At 40.8% G+C, this 24909-nt stretch overlaps 1 protein-coding gene across 5 annotated transcripts in view; it reads left to right on the top strand.

Moving 5' to 3' along the window:
• Positions 1-20405, top strand: part of syne1a (spectrin repeat containing, nuclear envelope 1a) — a 252167-nt gene extending 231762 nt beyond the window's left edge. For 4 of the 5 annotated variants that reach the window (XM_063002393.1, XM_063002390.1, XM_063002391.1 and 1 more), the window contains 14 exons: positions 2090-2272; positions 2371-2508; positions 3442-3633; positions 5234-5543; positions 5665-5733; positions 6708-6766; positions 8766-8892; positions 8982-9193; positions 10174-10374; positions 11603-11731; positions 12366-12578; positions 13707-13796; positions 15371-15429; positions 19465-20405. In XM_063002393.1, coding sequence (XP_062858463.1) covers positions 2090-2272; positions 2371-2508; positions 3442-3633; positions 5234-5543; positions 5665-5733; positions 6708-6766; positions 8766-8892; positions 8982-9193; positions 10174-10374; positions 11603-11731; positions 12366-12578; positions 13707-13796; positions 15371-15429; positions 19465-19726 — 2244 coding nt within the window. In that variant the 3' untranslated portion in view covers positions 19727-20405. The remainder of the gene's footprint in view (positions 1-2089; positions 2273-2370; positions 2509-3441; positions 3634-5233; positions 5544-5664; positions 5734-6707; positions 6767-8765; positions 8893-8981; positions 9194-10173; positions 10375-11602; positions 11732-12365; positions 12579-13706; positions 13797-15370; positions 15430-19464) is intronic. The other variant, XM_063002389.1, reaches the window with a different exon arrangement.
• Positions 20406-24909: the final 4504 nt, after the last annotated feature.

Here is a 24909-nt window from a genome sequence, read left to right as displayed (position 1 = left end):
GCATAATCGGCAGTGCCTGCAGCAGACACGGTTCTGCTAGGGCGGGGTGACCGGACTATGTGGGTGGGGTCTTCAAACGCTGTGTAAGGACCCTGATTGGCAGATAGAGAGGCGCCTGTGCAGAGTGCATGGGTGAAAAAGGGTTCCGCTAAGTGCTGTGCGCGGGTCGGAGGAGGCGTGAGCAGCAATATACCCACCTCGACCGCAATCAGGGATCCACCAGCAGCGGAAGACAGACTGAATACGCTAAAAATTGGGAGAAAATGAGAGAAAATGCATAAATAAATAGAAAAAAAGCCCTAATAATAATAATAATGCACATTGCTGTGATTTTGTTTCCCCTGTGAAAAGTCGTTGCTGCTTGTCTGTTACATGAGAACATGCAGGTACAATTGGAATCAATATTAGAAAACAATGACAAGCTGTGCTCCTGCAGGCATAATTAAATAATAATTATAACTAACTGGCTATTAACTACAAAGGCAATCCCGCAGAATTGGTGCCATTTCCGTCCCCAGGACATTATATGTATAAATGTAAATGAAAATTAACTTTAAATGCATTTTTTTAATTGAGAAAAGTCTTCTGCACATTGATCTAATTGCAAATTTAGGATAAATAATTTAGAACATTAATAAAAACTCCCTATAACAAAGAAAATATAGTAGTTGTTCATGTCCCCACTCTCTAACATGACACTTCAGAATGAAATATAATATAAAATCTGTCAGAAATCCTTTTTCCTGCATCGTTTGGTGTTTTTAATCTTTATTTTTTCATAATAAATGTAGAATAATGAGGTTAAAATCCATGTTTTAGTCCCTCAGTCCTGTTACCCTCACATATTCATCCTTCTGATAATAAAAATGTGGAAATATTCTCATCAATCAGGTCACATTTTGAAAAGAAATGTACATCATCTGTATCTACTGAAGCTCACAGGAAGAGCATTAGTAGGTTCTCCCTTTATGCCTCCTGTATGTTTGATAATATTATAACTCTGACTGAGAAGTTTCATCTCCACGTTCATTCCTGTTACCTCCATTTATTATTAGTTGTAATTTGTTTATTTTAAAAAGAACATTTTGTAATAAATCACTAGTGCCCAGAGTTCTCGTGCTTTAGCATGTTCTCCATGCTGCTATATCTCATGTATTTACTAATTCTAGGTTAAAAACTTTGTCCTGTTACTCATATACACTCATCTTCCACTTAGAAACCTCATACAAATGAAACGTAGGTGCCTGAGATTCGACCAAAACACACTCTGAGTAGTTAAGTGTGTGTGTTAGTAGATTCAGTGTTTAACAAAGATAAAAAATGAAGTTTAATTGTATTGAGATGCTGCACGCAAATGACTCCCGTTCGGTGGAACGGCCCATAACAGCAGGAGACATGAAATCACATTTTTCTATCATCGTGTAGCCCACCCAACCCCCTCACCCAGCTATCCAGTGTCTCCCACATATAAATAAACACAGATACAAACAAACCAGCTAGAACCAGCTGTAACGCAATAATAAATAAGGAGTGTTTGAATGCTTCTATAAGACAACATGCTGTGCAGATTAGGGTCAGTAAGGTCGAGTCTTTGCTGCAGTGAGTGAAAGCTCAAGTAGCAGCCGTTGGATTCTCTCGTTTACATTCCACTCGGCAGACTTTTGGTCTGGAAGGTCATTTCAGCCCTCTGCAGACTGCACAGCCCCCCAGTAAACACTACACACCAGTGTTCTAACCAACACCTGCTGCAACAGGACAGCAGAGGGTTTTAAACGCCAGTTGTTGCTCTTTCCAAGTGCAGTCACTCGCTCCATGACAGCTGGAGGTTTATTATGATCTGACGTTTGCTTCTTGTGAGTCTTGGAAGGTTTTTCTTTGCCACTGTCGCCCTCGGCTTGCTCAACAGGGATTTTTTTGGTCTGTCGGGCCTGGATTCTGTAAAGTTGCTCTGAGACAGTGTCTGTTTGTTGTATTTAGTTGTTGTAAAGGTTCATCAGTTTAGCATAAACATACAGCATTGAATGACTAGTCCTTGTAGTACTAGCACTAGTACTTGAGCTTTGATTGAGGTTCTAATCTTGTGCTGCAGGCGTTTCAGCGGCAGGTCCAGGAGTTTCTGACCCAGCTGGAGCTGATCAATAAGCAGTACCGAAGGCTGGCCCGCGAGAACCGCACAGACTCATCCTGCCGACTACGACAAATGGTGCATGATGGGAACCGACGGTGGGACACGCTTCAGAGGAGGGTGGCTGCCATCCTGCGCAGGCTGAAGGTAACTATACAGACTGACCCGTCCGGCCACGTGCAGCGGTCAGTGCCGCGCATCACCTGTCATCTGATCGATGTCGGCATGTTTCTGCTCTGTCGCAGCACTTTATTGGACAGCGGGAGGAGTTCGAGACGGTCAGAGACAGCATTCTGGTGTGGCTGACCGAGATGGACCTGCAGCTCACCAACATCGAGCACTTCTCAGAGTGTGACGTCCAGGCCAAAATCAAACAGCTGAAGGTGAGGAGGGTGTGTGTGTGTGTGTGTGTGTGTGTGTGTGTGTGTGTGTGTGTGTGTGTGGGTGGTGTGTGTGGTGTGTGTGTGTGTGTGTGTGTGTAAACCGCTTGAAGTTACCAGGGCTCCTGGAAAATGGAATCGTGTTCAAATTTGTTTAGATTTTCAGATTTAATTAGATGTTGTTTACAAATCATGTCTTTAAAAATCTACTGTTAGCCTGAGAGCAAGTTCTGCATGTTATAGATTTAATTACGCTATAATTATGGATAGATAAACTACCATCATTGTGTATTATAGAAAAGGTAAAGCTAATACAACTAATGTCAGATTTTTTATGTTTATTATTATTATTATTATTATTTGTTTTTATTATGTTTTTATTTTATTTAAAAAAAATTTAAATTTCATATTATTTTATATTTTTTATTATTTTATATTATTTTATTTAGTTTTTTATTATTATATATCATTTTATTTTATTTTATATTTATATTATTTTATTTCATATTGTTATTATTTTATACTTTTATTGTTTTATATTATTTATTCTATATTTGTTATTTTATATAATTTTTTTAATTATTATTTTATATTATTTTATTTTATATTTATATTATGTTATATTGATTTATATTTTATATTTATTTTATTTTATATTATTAATATTTTATATTATTTTATTTTATATATATTCTTTTTTATTATTCTATATTATTTTGTTTTATATTTTATTTATATTTTATTTTTTTATTATTTTATATTATTTTATTTTGTATTTTTTTATTATTTCATATTTTTTTATTATTTTATTTCATTTTATATTTTATTTTTTCATTTGATGGTTTATTTGTTCAACTATGATGGTTACTTCAGTAAAAGACCGAGCTATAGAGGATTAATTGCATAAAAAATCTGTGATGTTCTTTGCTGTGTCAGGCGTTCCAGCAGGAGATCGAGCTGAACACGGGGAAGATCGGAAGTGTGTTCAGCCTGGGTGAAGCTCTCATGGAGAAGAGCGAGCCGCTGGACGCTGCTGTAATCGAGGAGGAGCTGGATGAGCTGCAGCGCTACTGCAGGGAGGTGTTCGGCCGCGTGGATCGCTACTACAGGAAGCTTACACGCCTACCTGTGAGACATAAACACACTCATTCACTATATATGAGTCTAGCATTTGTCAGCCTAAGTCTGTACTGAGACCAGTAGTTCATTAATCGTCAACTAGGCGGCGCACGTCTCTCTGTTTACATGAGCATGAGGCTTTATTTTGTCAGGAGGCTCGCTTTGTTCTCGCCTGTTTCATTTATGCAAGTTTTAGTGTTTAGTTCTGCACCAACGGAGCTTCAGACTCTAATAATAGAAACTCTGAGTCCCACTATATAATCAGGTTTTACATGACAAATTTACATTGCTCATTTTACTGTTGACCATATGTTTGTGTTTTGCACTTTTGTAGACCTTAGTGCTGCGTTTTTGTATTTTTTACGGTCCGTGTACATTTGGTCATTTGTTTTTCGCTTCAAATCTTAGTTAATAAATCTTAAATAAACGTGCAAGCGTGTGCACGCACTGACCTGCGTATATATGCTTCATACAGACAGTGTAAATCAAGCACAAGTGTTGAAACAGTAATAATAATGTAACGACGCGTCCCCTGCTCTTTGGACTTTTGTGTTTGTATATTTGACGTGCATGTATTTGCTCTATTTGCAAAAAAACAAACAATATGGGGAAGTGATTTCCGTACTGGACGTTGTTCACCATTGTGGTCAAGTTAGTTTTATACTGGATGATCGCCTGACGTCTGAGACCTGATTTATTTATTCATCTTGTATTATAGTACTTCTTGTTCTCGGCCAATAAACATTCAAACATTAATAAAATTGCATGCACAAACTGCAGTAAATAAGGAGCAACAACAATCAAATATATTTCAACAAGTAATTTTGTTCATTTTTAGTAAACGCTGTTTCTTAAGTATGAGGTTCATCTGCGATAATAAACTAAGGGAGCGTCTAAAAAGTGCATGAAGCACAGCGCTAATTAAAATGCATTAAATGTTGTAAAAGTTACACAGTGACGTGTACGATTAGTTATGCCTGTATTACAGAATTGAGTTCTATACGGTAAAAAGAAATTGATGTAAATATTGTGATGACGGTGAGACGTTATAAACAGTATTCTTTTTCTTAGAAAAGTTGTTTTATTTAGGAAAAATAGTTCTTGTGTGGATTACAAGGGCAGGAAAAAGTACGGCAGACACAAAAGTCAGAACAGGGGACACTTGCGCTCGATTTACACTCTCTATATGAAGCACATATACACGTCAGTGCATGCCACACGCTTGTGTGTTTATTTCCAGTTGAACTGATGAAAAATTTTGATTTCGAAAAATTAAAATACAACCTGTTTTTTTAAAACTGCCCGTTTTCTTGTTTTTCAGTTTTCAGTAAAAAACGAGTAACCGAAGGTACTCGGACCTGTTTTGTACAATCACACTTTATGGACCAGTGCTCCCCCGTTTTAGTCTATTAAATCAAGGTTCCTCTGTATTTCTCTCTCCACTTGTTGGTAAACCGCCTTAGTTAAACACTGATGAGGAATTGTCACTTTGTGAGGATTGTGGGAGATGTAGTTTATATAGTTTATATAATTTATATACGATATATACTCTCGCGGGCCACATAAAATGACGTTGGCTTTTATTGGTCTGTGAACTTGTCATTTCCAGCTGGCTGACGAAGAGTGCGACGGTTCCGATCAGGAGTTCGAACTCGACAACTCGGGCGACTTCTCTGATCTCCAGTGGGAGGACGGAAACTCTTTGCCCGACGCTAACAGCAGGCCGCCGTCGGCCAGCCCGGCGCCCCTTCGTGCTAACTGCTCAGGCAGGGACACGCCGGGGAGCGTGGACTCCATCCCGTTAGAGTGGGACCACGACTACGATCTAGAACCCGTGGCTCATAGCGTGGCGTCTAAGAAAAGAGGGCAGGGCGTGAAGGAGGAGGAAGTTGTGTGCGTTGCCACTTCGGCGCTTAAAGGTGTGTGTGTGTGTGTGTTTTCTGAATGATTGGACCGGGCCTTTACGTAACTGTATATGAAATCAGAGGGACGCTGTATTCACACGGTGGTGTGATTCTGTAAACGTCTTCCTCTCCTCAGACGTAGTGATTCCCGAGAGTCCTGAGGCGTATATTAAACTGACAGAGAACACGCTGAGGTCCTCCAATGGTAGGCAACCAGTCAGTGCATGTGAAATGTTACTCACCTCAGCATGCCGGAGAGAAAGAGGTGTTAAATAATCCCAGTATCACCCGGTCCTGCATGTGATAATGCTTTACTAACAGGATTAACCTAATTGCATGTGGATCTACGGTCGCAGCTATATACTAGATGGAGCCCTTGCATGCTGCAATGTTATAGTTCTTAAAAGGGTGTGGTCGATATGGAAATGTTGTGATATTTATTACAATATGTATTAAAATGCAAAATAAGGCTCAGGTGGCACAGCAGGATAATCCACTAAAACACCAGTTCTGTGATTCAAAACCCAGCACTGCTACCGGGCGGCTGGGCGCCCCCTAGCGGGCATAATTGGCAATGCCTGCAGCAGACATAAATTGGCCTTTAAGTCTGCCGGGTGGGAAAAGACCGGACCGAAAAGCGGGTGGGTCTTCAAACGCTGTGCAAGGACCCTGGTTAGTAGTTCAAGACGCCTGTCCAGGAAGTGGAGAAGCCAGAAGTCGAAGGGAGCGTGAGACAGGCAAAATTACCCTCCATGGACACAACCAGACACAAGTCTTCAGCAGCGGAAGATGAAATGATAAAAATAATAATAACTGAGTAGTAAAAATGGGCTAATATAGTTGTATATGACTAAAAACATGGCTTTACTCATTATTGTGAGTCTATGGTACTTCCTGGGAAAAGCATTCGAGCAGTAATGAGTAGCACATGCTGGAGACGAGCTTATTAGTGACATTATTGAAAATACCTTATGATATATCAGCCACGCCCTAATTCTTAACCGTGTTACACAACAGACTGTAACACTTCTTTGTAACACTTCTTTGAATCAGTGCATGTGGCCTGCATTCATTATTTGTACATGTGAAAGTAAAAAAAAAAAAAATCTGCAGCACTTACTACTGATTATACTGAGCTGATCATACTAACATACATAATAAATACATTATTTCCTATAGGTGAAGCGGCTCCTAACGTATCGGACTTCGACAGCCATAACAGCTCGTATGTGGGTTATGTAAGTACAGCTTTTAAAAACCTTGTTAACCTAACACTTTACATAAAACATGATCTTTCTAGGAAAACTGATAATGCTAAAGTGCAACTGAATCAAAATCAAAATATACAGTATATATACTGTATAAAATACTTTGGCCACCATTGGATTTGTTGTTTTAGCAATGATGTAATGAAAAGAAGGTACTTTTATAGAGGGGGACAGGGTGAAAGTTCTAATACATGCTAAAGCTCACAAAGAGTTTTGGGTCCAATCACCAACAACAGTATGTGAGATGGAAGAATGAGTGCTTGCAGCTCTCAGTGAAACGTGGTGGAGGGTCTGTCTTGTCCTGGTTTGGTGCTGCGATCCTGTCCCAATTAATGGGACCATAAATGCTGAAAAATACAGACAGGTTTTAACTCATTGTGCCATTCCTTCTGGAAAGCGTCTGATTGGGAATGGTTTTATTTTTTTAGCATGATAACGATCCCAAGCACACTGCTAATGCAGTCAAATCCTATTTGGAGAGAAAAACAGCTGATATATAAATGCTGACAGTCATGGATTCCAGACCTGAATATTATAAAGGCTGTATGGGATAAAAAGTAGAACTCTGGGATGTGCTAAAAGAAGTCTGATATGATATACAAGATGATTACTTCATAAAACGTCATTACAGTCTCCCCAAAAGAGTTCAAGATGTGCTTAGTGTCAAAGGAGATCTTATTACATACTGACGTCTGCCTGTAGAAGCCATTTAGTTCTGAAAATTGTTTTTTTTATTTTGTGAACGTACACGGATGAAGCATAACATTAAAACCACCTCCTTGTTTCTACACTCACTGTCCATTTTATCAGCTCCACATATAGAAGCACTTTGTAGTTCTACAATTACTGACTGTAGTCCATCTGTTTCTCTGCATGTTTTGTTACCCCCTTTCACCCTGTTCTTCAATGGTCAGGACCACCACAGAGCAATTATTATTTGGGTGGTGGATGATTCTCAGCACTGCAGTGACACTGACATGGTGGTGGTGTGTGGATCAGACACAGCAGCGCTGCTGTAGTTTTTAAACACCTCACTGGTCACTGCTGGACTGAGAATAGTCCACCAACCAAAAATATCCAGCCAACAGCGCCCCGTGGGCAGCGTCCTGTGACCACTGATGAAGGTCTAGAAGATGAGCGACTCAAACAGCAGCAATAGACGAACGATCGTCTCCGACTTTACATCTACAAGGTGGACAGTGAGTGGACACGGTATTTAAAAACTCCAGCAGCGCTGCTGTGTCTGATCCACTCATACCAGCACAACACACACTCATCCACCACCTAAATAATACCTGCTCTTTGGGGGTCCTGACCATTGAAGAACAGCATGAAAGGGGGTAACAAAACATGCAGAGAAACAGATGGACTACAGTCAGTAATTGTAGAACTACAAAGTGCTTCTATATGGTAAGTGGAGCTGATAACATGGACAGTGAGTGTAGAAACAAGGAGGTGGTCATAATGTTATGCCTGATCAGTGTATTTCCTGTATTTTATCTTAAAAAAGAGAATAACTCTTGGTGACCTAAGATTTACCACAAAAGTGCTGAACATGCACATAATATAAATAGTAAAATGAACAACGTAAACAGATATGTAAATATATAAAATGTAAAACCTGTAAATAAATATTAAAATTGGTGTACTGTACTACTGGGGAAAAATGTTATTTGCAGTGTGTGGTAGAGGAGATGTTTTTTTTTTTTGCCGTGGTCCTATAGTGTGGACTCAGAGTCTGCTGGAATTTGCAAAAATGAAGCATAAAACAGAGAAAAAGGCGAGAACAAAGCGAGACTCCCGACAAAATAAAGCCTCTCACTCGTGTAAACAGAGAGACGAGCGCCAGCTAGTGGACGATTACTGAACTACTGGTCACTGTACCCATCTCAGAGGAATTTTTGTTAAATGGAGGTTCCTCTTTATGTCTAGCGTGTGGAGAAATGTGTTGTGTGTGCTGCGTGTGCAGATGCGGTTGATGGGAGACTGTCGGGGCAGTTTGAATGCTGTGAGGAGAGCAGAGGGGGAGCTGGAGCAGGATGAGAACGATCTGTCAGGACTGAGCAACCCTGACAATCCAGAGACACAGAACACAGGTTCATACAAAATACACGCTTACAGCAAAACATACAGACCAGGGGTGTCCAGAGTTTTATAGTCTTATACTGACTGGGTTGCTCTGCAGGTGTGATCGAGCGCTGGGAGCTGATCCAGGCCCAGTCCCATAACCTGGACAACACACAGAGGGAAGACCTGCTGCTCTGGCACCAGCTGACCTCTGACCTGGAGGAGATGGAGGCTTGGCTTTGCCGGACAGAGGAGGAGCTGGCCGAGCTGAGAGGGAGGAACTTGAGCACGGATATAAACACCATAGACCAGAGGATCCAAAAATTAAAGGTTTGTGGGACTCATTGCAAAACACACACACACACACACACACACACACACAAGCCTACATATTACTCTTTGATTAATCCTTGTATATACCTATATATAAAACAATGTCTATTATTGCTCCTATTGTATACACTAATCAGCCATAACATTAAAACCACCTCCTTGTTTCTACACTCACAGCTCCACTTACCATATAGAAGCACTTTGTAGTTCTACAATTACTGACTGTAGTCCATCTGTTTCTCTGCATGCTTTGTTACCCCCCTTTCATGCTGTTCTTTAATGGTCAGGACCCCCACAGGACCCCCACAGAGCAGGTATTATTTAGGTGGTGGATGATTCTCAGCACTGCAGTGACACTGACATGGTGGTGGTGTGTTAGTGTGTGTTGTGCTGCTATGAGTGGATCAGACACAGCAGCGCTGCTGTAGTTTTTAAACACCTCACTGGTCACTGCTGGACTGAGAATAGTCCACCAATCAAAAACATCCAGCCAACAGCACCCCGTGGGCAGCGTCCTGTGACCACTGACGAAGGTCTAGAAGATGACCGACTCAAACAGCAGCAATAGATGAGCGATCGTCTCTGACTTTACATCTACAAGGTGGACCGACTAGGTAGGAGTGTCTAATAGAGTGGACAGTGAGTGGACACAGTGTTTAATCCACTCATACCAGCACAACACACACTAACACACCACCACCATGTCAGTGTCACTGCAGTGCTGAGAATCATCCACCACCTAAATAATACCTGCTCTGTGGTGGTCCTGACCATTGAAGAACAGCATGAAAGGGGGTAACAAAGCATGCAGAGAAACAGGTGGACTACAGTCAGTAATTGTAGAACTACAAAGTGCTTCTATATGGTAAGTGGAGCTGATCAAATGGACAGTGAGTGTAGAAACCAGGAGGTGGTTTTAATGTTATGGCTGATCGGTGTATGCACGTTGTACATTCACTAACACTGTCTGTGATTAGGAGCTCCAGAAGTCGGTGGACACGTATAAAGCGAAGATCCTCTCACTGAACCTGAGCAGCGTCGGGCTCCTCCAGTCGGACTCGGACGAGAGCAGGAAGCTCAGGAAGAGACTGAAAGAAATAAACTCACGCTGGGATCAACTGGGTAAATCGCTCCAGCAGTGGCGGGCGTCGCTGCAGGACGCTCTTCTGCAGTGCCAGGTAAATAAACCAATTAAAACACGATTGTTGGTTCAGTTTCTTGGTTTATGCTTCATCTAAGGTTCTATAGTGCCACCCGAATATTATACAATTGTGACTGAATACTATTAAAGAGGGGCAGTGATGGCTCAGCAGACTAGTTATCCACAGGTTGCCGGTTCGAGCCCCACCACTGCCAAGTTGCCACTGTTGGGCCCCTGTGCAAGACCCTTAACCCTTAAGTGCTTAAACTGTATTTAGTCATAATTGTAAGTCGCTTTGGATAAAAGTTAAAGTGCTTTTCTCTAAGGCCAAATAGTCGCAGTCTGGAAATGGTGGGGCTAAAACCAGCAACCTTCTGGCTACTAGTTCTGCTGAGCAACTACCTGCATCAGAACTGTTAGAGGTTCAGCAGCTAATAAGCTAAGCATGATTTAGTCTTCGTTGCCTAATCTCGCTCTACAGACTGTGTGTAAACCTAGTGAGCTGCCTTGCTGCCCACTGCCTGCCTAGGCAGCTGCCTAAGTAGAGATTACGTCATTGGCTGACCCGCACGCCGCTGCAGTTTTAGCTTACTGAGCTAACACAGTTAGCCTTAGGACATTCAAACCAGTAGTCTAGCACGCTGGCTAACGTCTCCCTCTGTGTATCGTTATAGTTCTTTTGTTTGCACAAGATGATTTACAATGGCCAAGAAACAATGGCGCCATCTCACTACCAAGAGCTGTAGGTAGACGCAGCGGTAAAACACGTTGCCCACCACTGCTGAGATCGCAAGCTCTTGAGGTCGAATCTCAGCTCTGCTATTGGCCGCCGGGGCACCTTCACAGACATGATTGGGTACGTCTGAGAGAGGGCGGGTTGAAAGGATTGCTCATTGTGCAAGAGGCATCGACCAGGCCTTGGCCAGGTGAAAAGAAGCGGTTCACAAACTGCACACGTGTCCCAGTGTCAGGTACAACACTCCTCAGTCAGGGTGGGTGTATGTATAGGTATAGGAGGTACAGCTGGGGAACTGGGTATGACTAGATTTGGAGAAAACGTAAAAATGCAGAAAGCCTCTCATCCAATCATCTAATCTGACTGAATGTGTCTCAAGCAGAGTTTAAGTTCTGCCCGTCCTGTTTAATAGTCCTTCCTCGCCAGGCACTGTGGCGGTGGGCAGCGTGTCTGCTTTAATTTTATTTCCAAACTGCCCCGCCCTTCTCTCACCCACCTATCTGCACCCGGTGTGTGTTCTAATTCGCAGGAGTTCCACGAGCTGAGTCACGGTCTTCTGCTCTGGCTGGAGAACATCGACCGCAGGAGGAATGACATCGTTCCCATCACGCCCGGCCTGGAGCGTCACACTCTTCAGGCTCATTACAGAGCGTTAGAGGTAGCCGAGTCTCTCAGTGCATGTCTGTACTTTAACATAAGAGGGCAGAAGCTGAACACCAAGGGCGCATTCACATGCATTAGTGTGGAATAAACGTCAGATCCAGGGTTACAGCTCCACATGTATCTGTGTTCATCTGGATTTTCCTCCCTGTTTCACTTTTAAACTTGTGTTACAGCTCCAGCTTCTGAGAAATGGTGAGAATCAGAATCAGCTTCTCCCAGAGTCTAAAACGCTTCTGGTTCAAAATAAAGCTTAACGTGGTTTAATGTAGTAAAAGAAGGAGACAGGAGCACTAAACTTCTCTTCATTATTACTGCTCATAAGTACTACAATAAGTCACATTAAGCTTTGTTCATGTTAAGTGTTGTTCGTACAGCCTGAGTCGTTTTTACCCCATCATATCAAACAGTTCATCTCATTGGAGGAGCTTTGAAATGGTCAGTTTAATCAGGTGAACAGAAATTGTGAGCCCAGCACGGCAAAAGCGGGGAAACACTCCATAGGAAACGATGGCACAGCCGCTTCTCATGTAATTGTGCCCTATCACTGAAGTAAAGTTCAGCCGTCTCGTGTCGTCCTCACAGATCTTTGATTCAGCACTAAACGATCCGCTTTCTCCTCCTTCGCGTAGCAAATCCAGCAGGAGCTGAGAGACTCGGAGCGCAGCGTGAACAGCCTGCAGGAGCTCTCGGTGCAGCTGCTAGTGCAGGCGCAGGGCGGCGAGAGCCTGGAGGCGCAGGAGAGAGTGCACGTCATCAGCAACCGCCTCCGTCTGCTCCTCAAAGCCGTCACCTCCGATCTGGAACTGCTGGAGAAGGAGCTGCAGGCGTCCGGAGACGCACAGGTCCGTCTGAGACCACTACTAAGTTCTGTTTTATGTTAGTTACCAACAAAATGTACTTATTTATATTGGTCTTGGGGCGTAGTGATAAATTCTGCTAGCACACTACTGCTGGGATTCCGGGGTTTGAGTACACAGCGGTGCTATCGGCCGGTCAGGCGTCTGCCTACAGACATGATTGGCTATGTCTTACATTAATAATAATAATTACAATAATAATAATTATAACATTAATAATAATAATAATTACATTAATAATAACAATAATTTCATTAATAATAATAATTATTATTATATTAATAATAATATTAATAATAATAATTTCATTAGTAATAATAATACTTATTAAAAAACATAAATAATAATAATAATTACATTAATAATAATAGTAATAACATTAATAATAATAACAATTACATTAATGACAATAATAATAATATTAATAATAATAATAATAATAATTACATTCATAATAATAATATTAATAATAATAACAATAAAATAACTACATTAATGATAATAATAATAATTACATTCATAATAATAATATTAATAATAATAACAATAAAATAACTACATTAATAATAATAATAATAATTACATTCATAATAATATTAATAATACTATTAATAATAATAATAATTACAATAATAATATTATTAATAATAATAGTATTAATAATAATAATGATGATAATAATAATTACATTAATAATAGTAATAAAAATAATAATAATAATTACATTATTAATAATAATTCTACTAATAATATGAGTAATAATATCTCTAATATTAATAAAAATAACTTTAATAATAATAAAACTATACACATTTTAATAATAGTAATTAATGTTAATAATAAGAATAATTACAACAATAATAATAAAACTATAAAAAAATTAATTATAATAATAATTGTAATAATAATAATAATCGTCATCATAACACTAATAATAATAGTAAGAATAATAGTGGTGGTGTCCTGTCCTTTACCCTGAACAGGATAAAGTGGTGCTTAAACATGAAAATGAAATGAAAAAAAAAAAGAATTTTACCCCTAGATTACTAGTCCTTTGTTTTTTTATATAAAAAATACTCCATTCTTATTCCCACTCTCCTTTCTACCCTGCAGGTCTCATCTGTTTGGTCTCCTGATGATGTGGACACATCTGGATCTGCCAGTCCCGTCTCTGTCGTCAACGTACCTGTTCAGCATCCAGCGGTAATAAAGCTTCTATTTTCTATTTAATCATATTATTTACAGCATGTGATCTGTGCCAAATTTTACACTTGGTACTAAATTGGTGGTGGAATTTTTCTGCTGTTCTGTGTGGGTTAATGTTAGAAAAAATATTGGGTACCGAGTTTGACCATAACCTACATCAGATATACACTGATCAGCCATAACATTAAAACCACCTCCTTGTTTCTACACTCACTGTCCATTTTATCAGCTCCACTTACCATATAGAAGCACTTTGTAGTTCTACAATTACTGACTGTAGTCCATCTGTTTCTCTGCATGCTTTGTTACCCTCTTTCATGCTGTTCTTCAATGGTCAGGACCCCCACAGGACCACCACAGAGCAGGTATTATTTGGGTGGTGGATCATTCTCAGCACTGCAGTGACACTGACATGGTGGTGGTGTGTTAGTGTGTGTTGTGCTGGTATGAGTGGATCAGACACAGCAGCGCTGCTGGAGTTTTTAAATACCGTGTCCACTCACTGCCCACTCTATTAGACACTCCTACCTAGTCGGTCCACCTTGTAGATGTAAAGTCAGAGACGATCGCTCATCTATTGCTGCTGTTTGAGTCGGTCATCTTCTAGACCTTCATCAGAGGTCACAGGACGCTGCCCACGGGGCGCTGTTGGCTGGATATATTTGGTTGGTGGACTATTGTCAGTCCAGCAGTGACCAGTGAGGTGTTTAAAAACTCCAGCAACACACACTAACACACCACCACCATGTCAGTGTCACTGCAGTGCTGAGTCCTGACCATTGAAGAACAGCATGAAAGGGGGCTAACAAAGCATGCAGAGAAACAGACGGACTACAGTCAGTAATTGTAGAACTACAAAGTGCTTCTATATGGTAAGTGGAGCTGATTAAATGGACAGTGAGTGTAGAAACAAGGAGGTGGTTTTAATGTTATGGCTGATCGGTGTATGTGCATCTTAATCTCTCTGCTATTATATTATAATCTGGTCCCAATGTGGTTTACAAGACGTAACATAAAGCCTCCACAAGGGGGTGTTTGCGTACAAGTTTATTTAATTATTATTATGTGGAAAAACCCTGATCTAAATGATATAAAAGTAAAGTTTAGATTGAAATCTATTTGTGTACTTGGGTCACAACCTACGATAGTTCAGATGCATGAGAGCTTGTATTTATTTATCCTTAAGAAACATGTTGCTTGCATAAAGTTTGTTTTTGTTCGCGGCCATCACAAGATGATCGCTTAGTGAGTGAAATGTACAAGAAACTCTGGCTTTACAGCAATCAGCGTCTTTATTTGACAATTTCATATATATATATATTACATAAAGCTTTCATATAAACATGAGCTGATGTTGAAAGCCAGGTTTCTTGCGTTATTAAATCCCTTTATCATCCTCACTGAATTACTTTGCTGCTGCATTTTGCTTTGGTCGCTATTGATGACTGATGGCCGGCTCTGTGCCTCTGCTTGTGACCACGAGCTTTGTCTTTATTTGCTTGGACTGAAACATTGTTCTTTCTTTTACCCTTCCCTCCCTTCCTCCCCTTTTCTTGCTCATGGCACAACAGCTACGGAACAAATGTAATGTGTCCGAAGCAGGATCCTCAGCCGGCCTGCAGCACCACAGGTACCTCTCTCCTGGACACTAGAACATGGGTGATGATGGAAAAATGTGAAAGTCAGCACACTGATAAAGAACGCAGAGTCACAAAACTCTAAAATAGACATAGTTCATACGGTTTATCTAAAATTACACACTATGTGTTCCATTTACAACCGGCTCTTATATAATCACTGTATCTGGCACGTATCCCGATAAAATTTCAACCTGGTGCATTTACACTTGAGAGAAACGTGCTTAATTTCACGTCAGTTATTAAATTACACTCATAAATTGAATGATAGAATGAATAGAAGCTACAACACACAGCACAGCTACATTAATAGTTGAATGTAAACCCAGAACATCCAGCAATGATGCGAGGCTTCATGTTCTGTCTCAAATACGAAAATTCTCGCCCCTGTTTTGACCCCTCTCCTCTGCATCCACAGAATTGATTGGGAGTCTTGGACATTTTGACTGCTATTGCTAACTGAATTGCTGTATGATTGTAGGATTGCTAGGACGCCTCATAGTGCAGATTAAGCAGTAAACGTGAGGCAATTGAACGCTGCATGAATGAATAATGTTAAATCACTAAACACAAACCTTACATTGTGAATGTCACAGCAAATTACATGTTACACGGGAAAAATGAAGTGATTTTCACGGCCGTGAATTAGTTAGGGCCGGAGATATAAGACTGGGCTCATTATGCATGAGGGCCTACGTTTAATAACCAAAAATTGTTGCTGGCTTAACAATCACAATTTGTAGTTCTACAGCAGAATGTAAACAGTAAACAGTAGTACTTTAAAACAGCGATCCCTGCCTTTTTTGCACCACAGACCGGTTTCATATAAGATATAATTTCACGGACCGGCGGGGGCGGTCTGTGAAATTTGTATTCTTTAAAATAGAATAACTATAGAATGGAAAATCAATGTGAATCCGGAGCCTTTTTCGCTGCAATGAAACGCTGCTCCCACCTAGTGGTGATTGGAGATAATAACACCCGAAGAGTTTTGGAAATATAATTGCTCCTGTAGCGATCTCTAATTATTTATTCTTTCTGTGTGGCCCGGTAATAAATAACTCACAGACTGGTACCGGTCCGCGGCCTGATGCTGCTTTAAAGTATCAAACATTAAATAAATAAATAAAACAAATAAAAATAAAGCATTTATCTAAATGATTCGCAGTTGGATATCCTGATATTGCAAAAATGTGCACTTAAATGCCCCTTAAATACCTGGTTATTTCCTGGAGTATTACTAAATTTATCTTTACACTAATTTATGTTACTGCTCCGGAGGCTCGGTGGGTAGCACTGCTGCCCCACAGCGACTAGATCCTAGGTTTGGTGAGGTCTGAGGTAAACTGGAGATGCTAAATTGTCCATGACTGTGTTTGATATTAAACTTGTGAACTGATGAATGTTGTGTAATGAGTAACGACCGTTCCTGTCATGAATGTAACCAAAGTGTAAAACATGACGTTAAAATCCTAATAAACAAATAAATAAACAAAAACATTGAAACTAAACCGATGAATCATAGGTAACCTGTAACTACCTGCCATGTCATGAATGGAACCAAAGTGTACACTAACACCTTAAAATACTAATAAATAAATGAACAGTGCATGTGATCTATGACTAGCTGTATAAGCCTTCAAAAAGATTCAAAAATACTCGAAAATTAGTTTTCACCTCAAAAACACACGTTAAAACTGAACTAATAAACAGGTTTATGTATTAAATGTGATACAGACATTAGATTTGAGTCTGACTGCAAGTGTAAATGCGAAATGTTATTAGTAGATTCAAATACAAGGTGAATTTATTCTTGCTTTGTTATTAGAGGAATCATTATCTGTATATAACACTGTCCTCAAAAAACATTTTGGACCATGGTAGCCTAGTGGGTAGAGCTTTGAGCTATCAATTGGAGGGTTAAGAGTTCAAATCCCAGCTCTGCCATGCAGCCCCTGTTGGGTCCTTGAGCAAGGCCCTTAACACTGTCTGCTGCAGGGATGCCGTACAGTGGCTCTGACCCCAGCTTCCAAACAAGCAGGGAATTTTACTGTACCGTACTCGTGTAAATGTATATATCACAAATAAAGGCGCTCTATTCTATTCTATAAATCAGGCTGCTTAGGCGGTAGTCTAATGCGCTGACCTGGGTTCGCTTATCCAAAGCGACTTACAGTTGTGACAGTAAACAGTCTAATCAATTGAGAGTTAAGGGCCTTGCTCAAGGGCCCAACAGTGACAACCGGCAACCTCCTGATTACCAGTCCAGTACCTTAAACACTAGGCTACAACGGCCCTCCTACAGTCTAGTCAACGTGCCAGTACAAGTGGTGGAGGAATGCAGAGTGCATAGCGTGTTCCTACATGATACACCCCAATGATCAGGATCGGTGTTTTATTTTAGATCCATCATCTCTCCATTCTATAGTCCATGTAAAACATCTGGATTAATGATGTTGTGTTTGTGGTTTTACTTGATTATGTTGCCGTCATTGTTTTTGCTTAATCCTGTTCGTGAATGCTGTCGTAAAACTCTCGTCCTTTTATGTTTTACAGCATGTGATCAGTACCAGCATGATTTAAAAAACGTTTTACAAACTGTAGCACTATATAGTGTTATTTATAGGCCAGTTTTTTGTTTATATCTGTTAAATCAATTGAATTAGGGTGCTTGGAACATTGTGTTAGGCAGGACTGTAATCAAACAATATATTAATGTTCAATATATTAATTGTTCTGTTATGAAATAGCTGTTAAACAAGAATTTAAAAGTCCTAAAAGGTTAATAGTTTCACTGCAGGCGTGGAGGGATTTTTCCATCCCACGGTCTGTCTGGAATCAGTTGTGACATTGAACCTTCACACAGTGACCACACAGCAGCCCACTCATTCTGAGAGAAAAAACACAGACACGTACTTGCACAGTCTGAGCAACGTTTAGTTTTAAATACAATAAAATGACATCTTAATTCATCTAGGTATAACAATACATTACGATAAGATTCCTTTATTGATGTACATGGGGGAAATCTGAGTCCTGCAGCAGCTCCAGCACAGAGTCAATGAATATATATACACCGATCAGCCATAACATTAAAACCACCTCCTTGTTTCTACACTCACTGTCCATTTTATCAGCTCCACTTACCATATAGAAGCACTTTGTAGTTCTACAATTACTGACTGTAGTCCGTCTGTTTGTCTGCATGCTTTGTTACCCCCTTTCATGCTGTTCACAGAGCAGCTATTATTTAGGTGGTGGATCATTCTCAGTACTGCAGTGACACTGACATGGTGGTGGTGTGTTAGTGTGTGTTGTGCTGGTATGAGTGGATCAGACACAGCGGCACTGCTGGAGTTTTTAAATACCGTGTCCACTCACTGTCCACTCTATTAGACACTCCTACCTAGTCGGTCCACCTTGTAGATGTAAAGTCAGAGACGATCGCTCGTCTATTGCTGCTGTTTGAGTCGGTCGTCTTCTAGACCTTCATCAGTGGTCACAGGACGCTGCCCACGGGGCGCTGTTGGCTGGATGTTTTTGGTTGGTGGACTGTTCTCAGTCCAGCAGTGAGAGTGAGGTGTTTAAAAACTCCAGCAGCGCTGCTGTGTCTGATCCACCAGCACGACACACACTAACACACCACCACCATGTCAGTGTCACTGCAGTGCTGAGAATCATCCACCACCTAAATAATACCTGCTCTGTGGGGGTCCTGACCATTAAAGAACAGGGTGAAAGGGGGCTAACAAAGCATGTAGAGAAACAGATGGACTACAGTCAGTAATTGTAGAACTACAAAGTGCTTCTATATGGTAAGTGGAGCTGATAAAATGGACAGTAAGTGTAGAAACAAGGTGGTTTTAATGTTATGGCTGATCGGTGTACAGTCTTTTTTTAATGTATTTGTAATATAACACAAATCCGCCACTTAAGCCCCAGTTTAAAGTGCAGTGATTTGTGTTTAGGAATTAAAGTCTAATCTTAAGGACCTGAGATCGTCTTTAACATGTTATTTTTGTGTTCAGGTCGCCCGGGGACTCTGCGTGCGCTTCCTCTCGCTCTGGTTCCTCCGGCCCCCGCGGTGGCGCTGCTGCGGCTCGCTGCCAGCCCTTCCTACTGCGGGTCCTGCGGGCGGCGCTGCCCCTGCAGCTTCTCCTGCTGCTCGTAGTGGGTTTGGCCTGTCTGGTGCCCATGACTGAGGAGGATTACAGCTGCGCCCACGCCAATAACTTCGCCCGGTCGTTCCACCCCATGCTACGATACACCAACGGCCCTCCGCCCTTCTGAGCCGCCCGCTTTCATAACACACACACACACACACACACACACACACACACGCCTCCTTCAGGACACAGATTAACCATGATTGTCCCTTAGCCAAAGCTGATTATCCCTGTACAGTTAAATCGCTGCTATTTTTGCTTTGATTTTTTATTTATTAACTGCGATCTGAGTGTCATGATGAAATCAGACGGAGGAGAGACGGTCGAGAAAACGTGACCGAGATTCTGTCTCATCATGGGCCAGTGAAGACGTGAACCTGATGGACTTTATAGCACTGAAATTACTGAGGTACTGCACTTACAACCGTCCAGTTGGTTATTTGCTTACTAAGAATTATTTTTTCATTTACAGTTGGAGATAAAATAAGCTATTTATCACTTAAAGTGATTTTGATAAGTATTAAACGCCCTTTAAATATGGTGTATTTATTTTAGTTTTTTTTTATTATTATTATTATTTTTTAAGGCATGAGGTCAGTGCATTTTCTGATACGATGAACAATCACCGAGCTGCTGCTCTCTGAGAGACAGAAGTCGATTCTGAATAGCTGTTAGGTCACACGGTTATTAAAATGTATAAAACATGAATAATGAAAATGTCAGTGCTTATTTATGTATGTACAGTTTACTAATGCTGACGTCAAAATGTCTTTTCAATTAATATATAAACATGAATAATCCGGCTCAGTCTGCGTTTCTGTACGTTTATCAACCAGTACGTTTGTCGGACTGGGATTTCTTTTTTTATATACTGTAGAATTATACAAAATGCAGTGTTCCTTACATTTACTTACATGCTGCTCAACTTCATTTCATTTATTAATAAACATCCATTCCTGCATTTCAGGCCTGCAACACATTCCAAAAAAAGTTGGGACGGGGGCAATTCAGGGCTAGTAATGATGTGATGTCAACAGGAGATTGTGATCATGGTTTGGTACAAAAGCAGCATCCAGGAAAGGCTGAGAGTCTCTGATGAGTAAAGATGATCAGAGGATCCAGTTTGTCCACAAATGTGAGAGAAAATGATTGAAGTGTTTAAAAACAATGAACCTTAAAGAAAGATTGGAAGGGATTTGCACGTTCTCCCTCTACAGTGCAGAATATCATTAAACCATTCAAGAAATCAGGAGGAATTTCAGTGCGTAAAGGCCAAGAGCACGAGCTTAATCTGAACGCTCGTGATCTTCCATCTCTCAGACGGCGCCGCATCAAGAAGGGATTAGTTTATCAAACCTTCATCAATCTCTACAATACATTTTACATACAGTGTATCACAAAAGTGAGTACACCCCTCACATTTCTGCAAATATTTCATTATATCTTTTCATGGGACAACACTATAGACATGAAACTTGGATATAACTTAGAGTAGTCAGTGTACAACTTGTATAGCAGTGTAGATTTACTGTCTTCTGAAAATAACTCAACACACAGCCATTAATGTCTAAATAGCTGGCAACATAAGTGAGTACACCCCACAGTGAACATGTCCAAATTGTGCCCAAAGTGTCAATATTTTGTGTGACCACCATTATTATCCAGCACTGCCTTAACCCTCCTGGGCATGGAATTCACCAGAGCTGCACAGGTTGCTACTGGAATTCTCTTCCACTCCTCCATGATGACATCACGGAGCTGGTGGATGTTAGACACCTTGAACTCCTCCACCTTCCACTTGAGGATGCGCCACAGGTGCTCAATTGGGTTTAGTCCATCACCTTTACCTTCAGCTTCCTCAGCAAGGCAGTTGTCATCTTGGAGGTTGTGTTTGGGGTCGTTATCCTGTTGGAAAACTGCCATGAGGCCCAGTTTTCGAAGGGAGGGGATCATGCTCTGTTTCAGAATGTCACAGTACATGTTGGAATTCATGTTTCCCTCAATGAACTGCAGCTCCCCAGTGCCAGCAACACTCATGCAGCCCAAGACCATGATGCTACCACCACCATGCTTGACTGTAGGCAAGATACAGTTGTCTTGGTACTTCTCACCAGGGCGCCGCCACACATGCTGGACGCCATCTGAGCCAAACAAGTTTATCTTGGTCTCGTCAGACCACAGGGCATTCCAGTAATCCATGTTCTTGGACTGCTTGTTTTCAGCAAACTGTTTGCTGGCTTTCTTGTGCGTCAGCTTCCTTCTGGGATGACGACCATGCAGACCGAGTTGATGCAGTGTGCGGCGTATGGTCTGAGCACTGACAGGCTGACCTCCCACGTCTTCAACCTCTGCAGCAATGCTGGCAGCACTCATGTGTCTATCTTTTAAAGCCAACCTCTGGATATGACGCCGAACACGTGGACTCAACTTCTTTGGTCGACCCTGGCGAAGCCTGTTCCGAGTGGAACCTGTCCTGGAAAACCGCTGTATGACCTTGGCCACCATGCTGTAGCTCAGTTTCAGGGTGTTAGCAATCTTCTTATAGCCCAGGCCATCTTTGTGGAGAGCAACAATTCTATTTCTCACATCCTCAGAAAGTTCTTTGCCATGAGGTGCCATGTTGAATATCCAGTGGCCAGTATGAGAGAATTGTACCCAAAACACCAAATTTAACAGCCCTGCTCCCTATTTACACCTGGGACCTTGACACATGACACCAGGGAGGGACAACGACACATTTGGGCACAATTTGGACATGTTCACTGTGGGGTGTACTCACTTATGTTGCCAGCTATTTAGACATTAATGGCTGTGTGTTGAGTTATTTTCAGAAGACAGTAAATCTACACTGCTATACAAGCTGTACACTGACTACTCTAAGTTATATCCAAGTTTCATGTCTATAGTGTTGTCCCATGAAAAGATATAATGAAATATTTGCAGAAATGTGAGGGGTGTACTCACTTTTGTGATACACTGTATATTGTTACATGCACAAACGCCACTTAAAAGTTTACTGTGCAAAAAAGAAGCCTTATGTTAATCGTGTCCAGAAGCGGCGTCCACTTCTCTGGGCTATTTCCTTTTTCAATGCTGTACCAACTTTTTCCGATTTGGGGTTGTAAGTGATGACTACAGCAGCTCAATAACAGGTCCTGCTCATGCACTGAAGCTGATAAGAACAGTATTAACATATTTAAAGCTTCCCCATAATTATTATTAAACAGTTGACATCATGTTGACATTATTAGTACCATTATCACATATTTCCGCAAACATTAAGCAAGGGAAAAAAGCAATACATGGAAACGTCACCACATTTTTTATTTCACATTCAGACCAGTAGCAGAATTCAATGTGGCTTTAAATGAAACCAGTTTGTATAATTCACAAATACTTTTTTTAGTAAATTAGCTTTTTTTTTTTAAATGCTTTGCAAATCTGCTTAAGCTACATTACATTATGTCAATAACTTTATAATTAATTAAGAAAAATCATTTTAGCTCAAACAACTCTTGTTTCGCCAGTTTTCTGCATGCAGTTTTACTGGGGTGACAGTTCAAGCCAAATTCTGACCCAATCATCTGCATGTCTTTGCAAATTTTCAACTTTTCAATTGTCCAGTTTTGAGAAGTTTAGACTCCTGTCAGACTTGACATCAGGGGTGCCCACACTTTGGGGGTTTGAGATCTACTATTTCAGTCGACAGGTCATCACGATCTACTTTTCAGTAAGGTTGGGCTCATCATTTTTCAAAAAAGCTTTGTTGCTTTTTTAAATGTGCTTCAGTTCCTATATTGATATTCAGCTTTACAGGGCAAGCGACTGAATAATCACACTGACCTTATTCTGATGCCTCCAGGATCGGTGTAAGGGAATTTCTCTTCACCAAGGTTATGAGAAGTGTTTAAGTTCCTGTAGCCTTTGTGTCATTTTGAACCTGACCAGACATCCACCACGTCAACGGCTATAAATACAGTAGAACCTCGATTTAACGGACTAAAAGGGGGAGCACTGGTCCGTAAAATGTGACTGTCCGAAACAGCGAGGTTTTATATGAAAAAACAGCACTAAGGTCCACAAAAGTGCAACGAACAACATAAATAGGTCTGTAAATGTGTCATGTAAAACCTGTAAATAAATATTAAAATAGTGGGGACTATTATTTTGAGTCTGAAGCTCTGCTGGTGCAGAACTAAGCACAAGAACTTGCAAAAATGAAGCATAAAACACAGAGGAAAAGCCGAGAACAGAGCGAGCCTCCTGACAAATTAAAGCCGCCATACATCACTCATGTAAAACAGAGAGACGTGCGCCGGCTAGCGGACGATTACTGAACTACTGGTCTCGGTACACTTCTGAGGACATTCGGTGTTAAATCCAAAATCCATTCAGTGGAGGTCCGTTAAATCGAGGTTCCTCTGTATATAGCCTTTAATTAAGACAGAATGCCACCTGATATTAATGTAACACAAAAATAATTATTTTAATCAATTTTTAATTGTGACTGACAGGCTTCACCTAAACAAGCAAAGCAAGGTCGCACCACACATGCAATTCATTTTAAATTAACAGCAATAAAAATGATGTTAAACCTTTTATCTCACAGTTAGCAAAACGTCAGGCTTTAGAAGGACCGACTCTGTACAGAAAATCCTGTGATGATTCGCCCGGACGTTTGAACCAAGTGTGTAAACAAGCTAATACGACTACAGTGGTGAGCTGATGTTCCTCAGTCAGTGAATAAATGTTCTACTGTAAAAATAATAATATCCGCACACAATCTGAAGCGTTTAATACCTTCAATAAGTCAATAATAGTTGGTTTTATAACCGAACAGGGTTAATGCACTTCGGTGTCCTTCATTCATCCGCTTGGCTATGACGAGAGATACAGTTTTATGGTTTTGTTGTTAATGAACTACATTTTTTTTTGCTCTGAGGAGCAACTGAAAACAGAACTGAACTTTTCCCTCTCAGAATAATTTGAATTAAGAGTTGGCAGATCGATCATGGACAAAACACAGTGAAATAGTACAAACAAAATCACAGACAACCTACAAGACTTGGCACAGGTGGCACAGCGGTAAAACGGGCTAGCACGCCAGAGCTGACATCTATAACTCACTAGTTTGAACATCAGTTCTGCTTCCGGCATGTCGGGCGCCTATACGGGCGGTGATTGGCTTGTCTGTGGGTTGGATCGCTCATAACTGCTGCAGTTACGACCTCTGCTGGCTGATTGATGGTGCTGCACAGAGACGGGGGATAATGGAGATTAGTGTGTGACTACTAACGTGAAAAGAAG

This window comes from Trichomycterus rosablanca, chromosome 9, assembly GCF_030014385.1.
Source record: "Trichomycterus rosablanca isolate fTriRos1 chromosome 9, fTriRos1.hap1, whole genome shotgun sequence".
In the NCBI taxonomy this organism is placed as follows: Eukaryota; Metazoa; Chordata; class Actinopteri; order Siluriformes; family Trichomycteridae; genus Trichomycterus; species Trichomycterus rosablanca.
The sequence above is the reverse complement of the archived record's forward strand: the minus strand, read 5'-3'. Positions and strand labels throughout refer to the sequence as shown.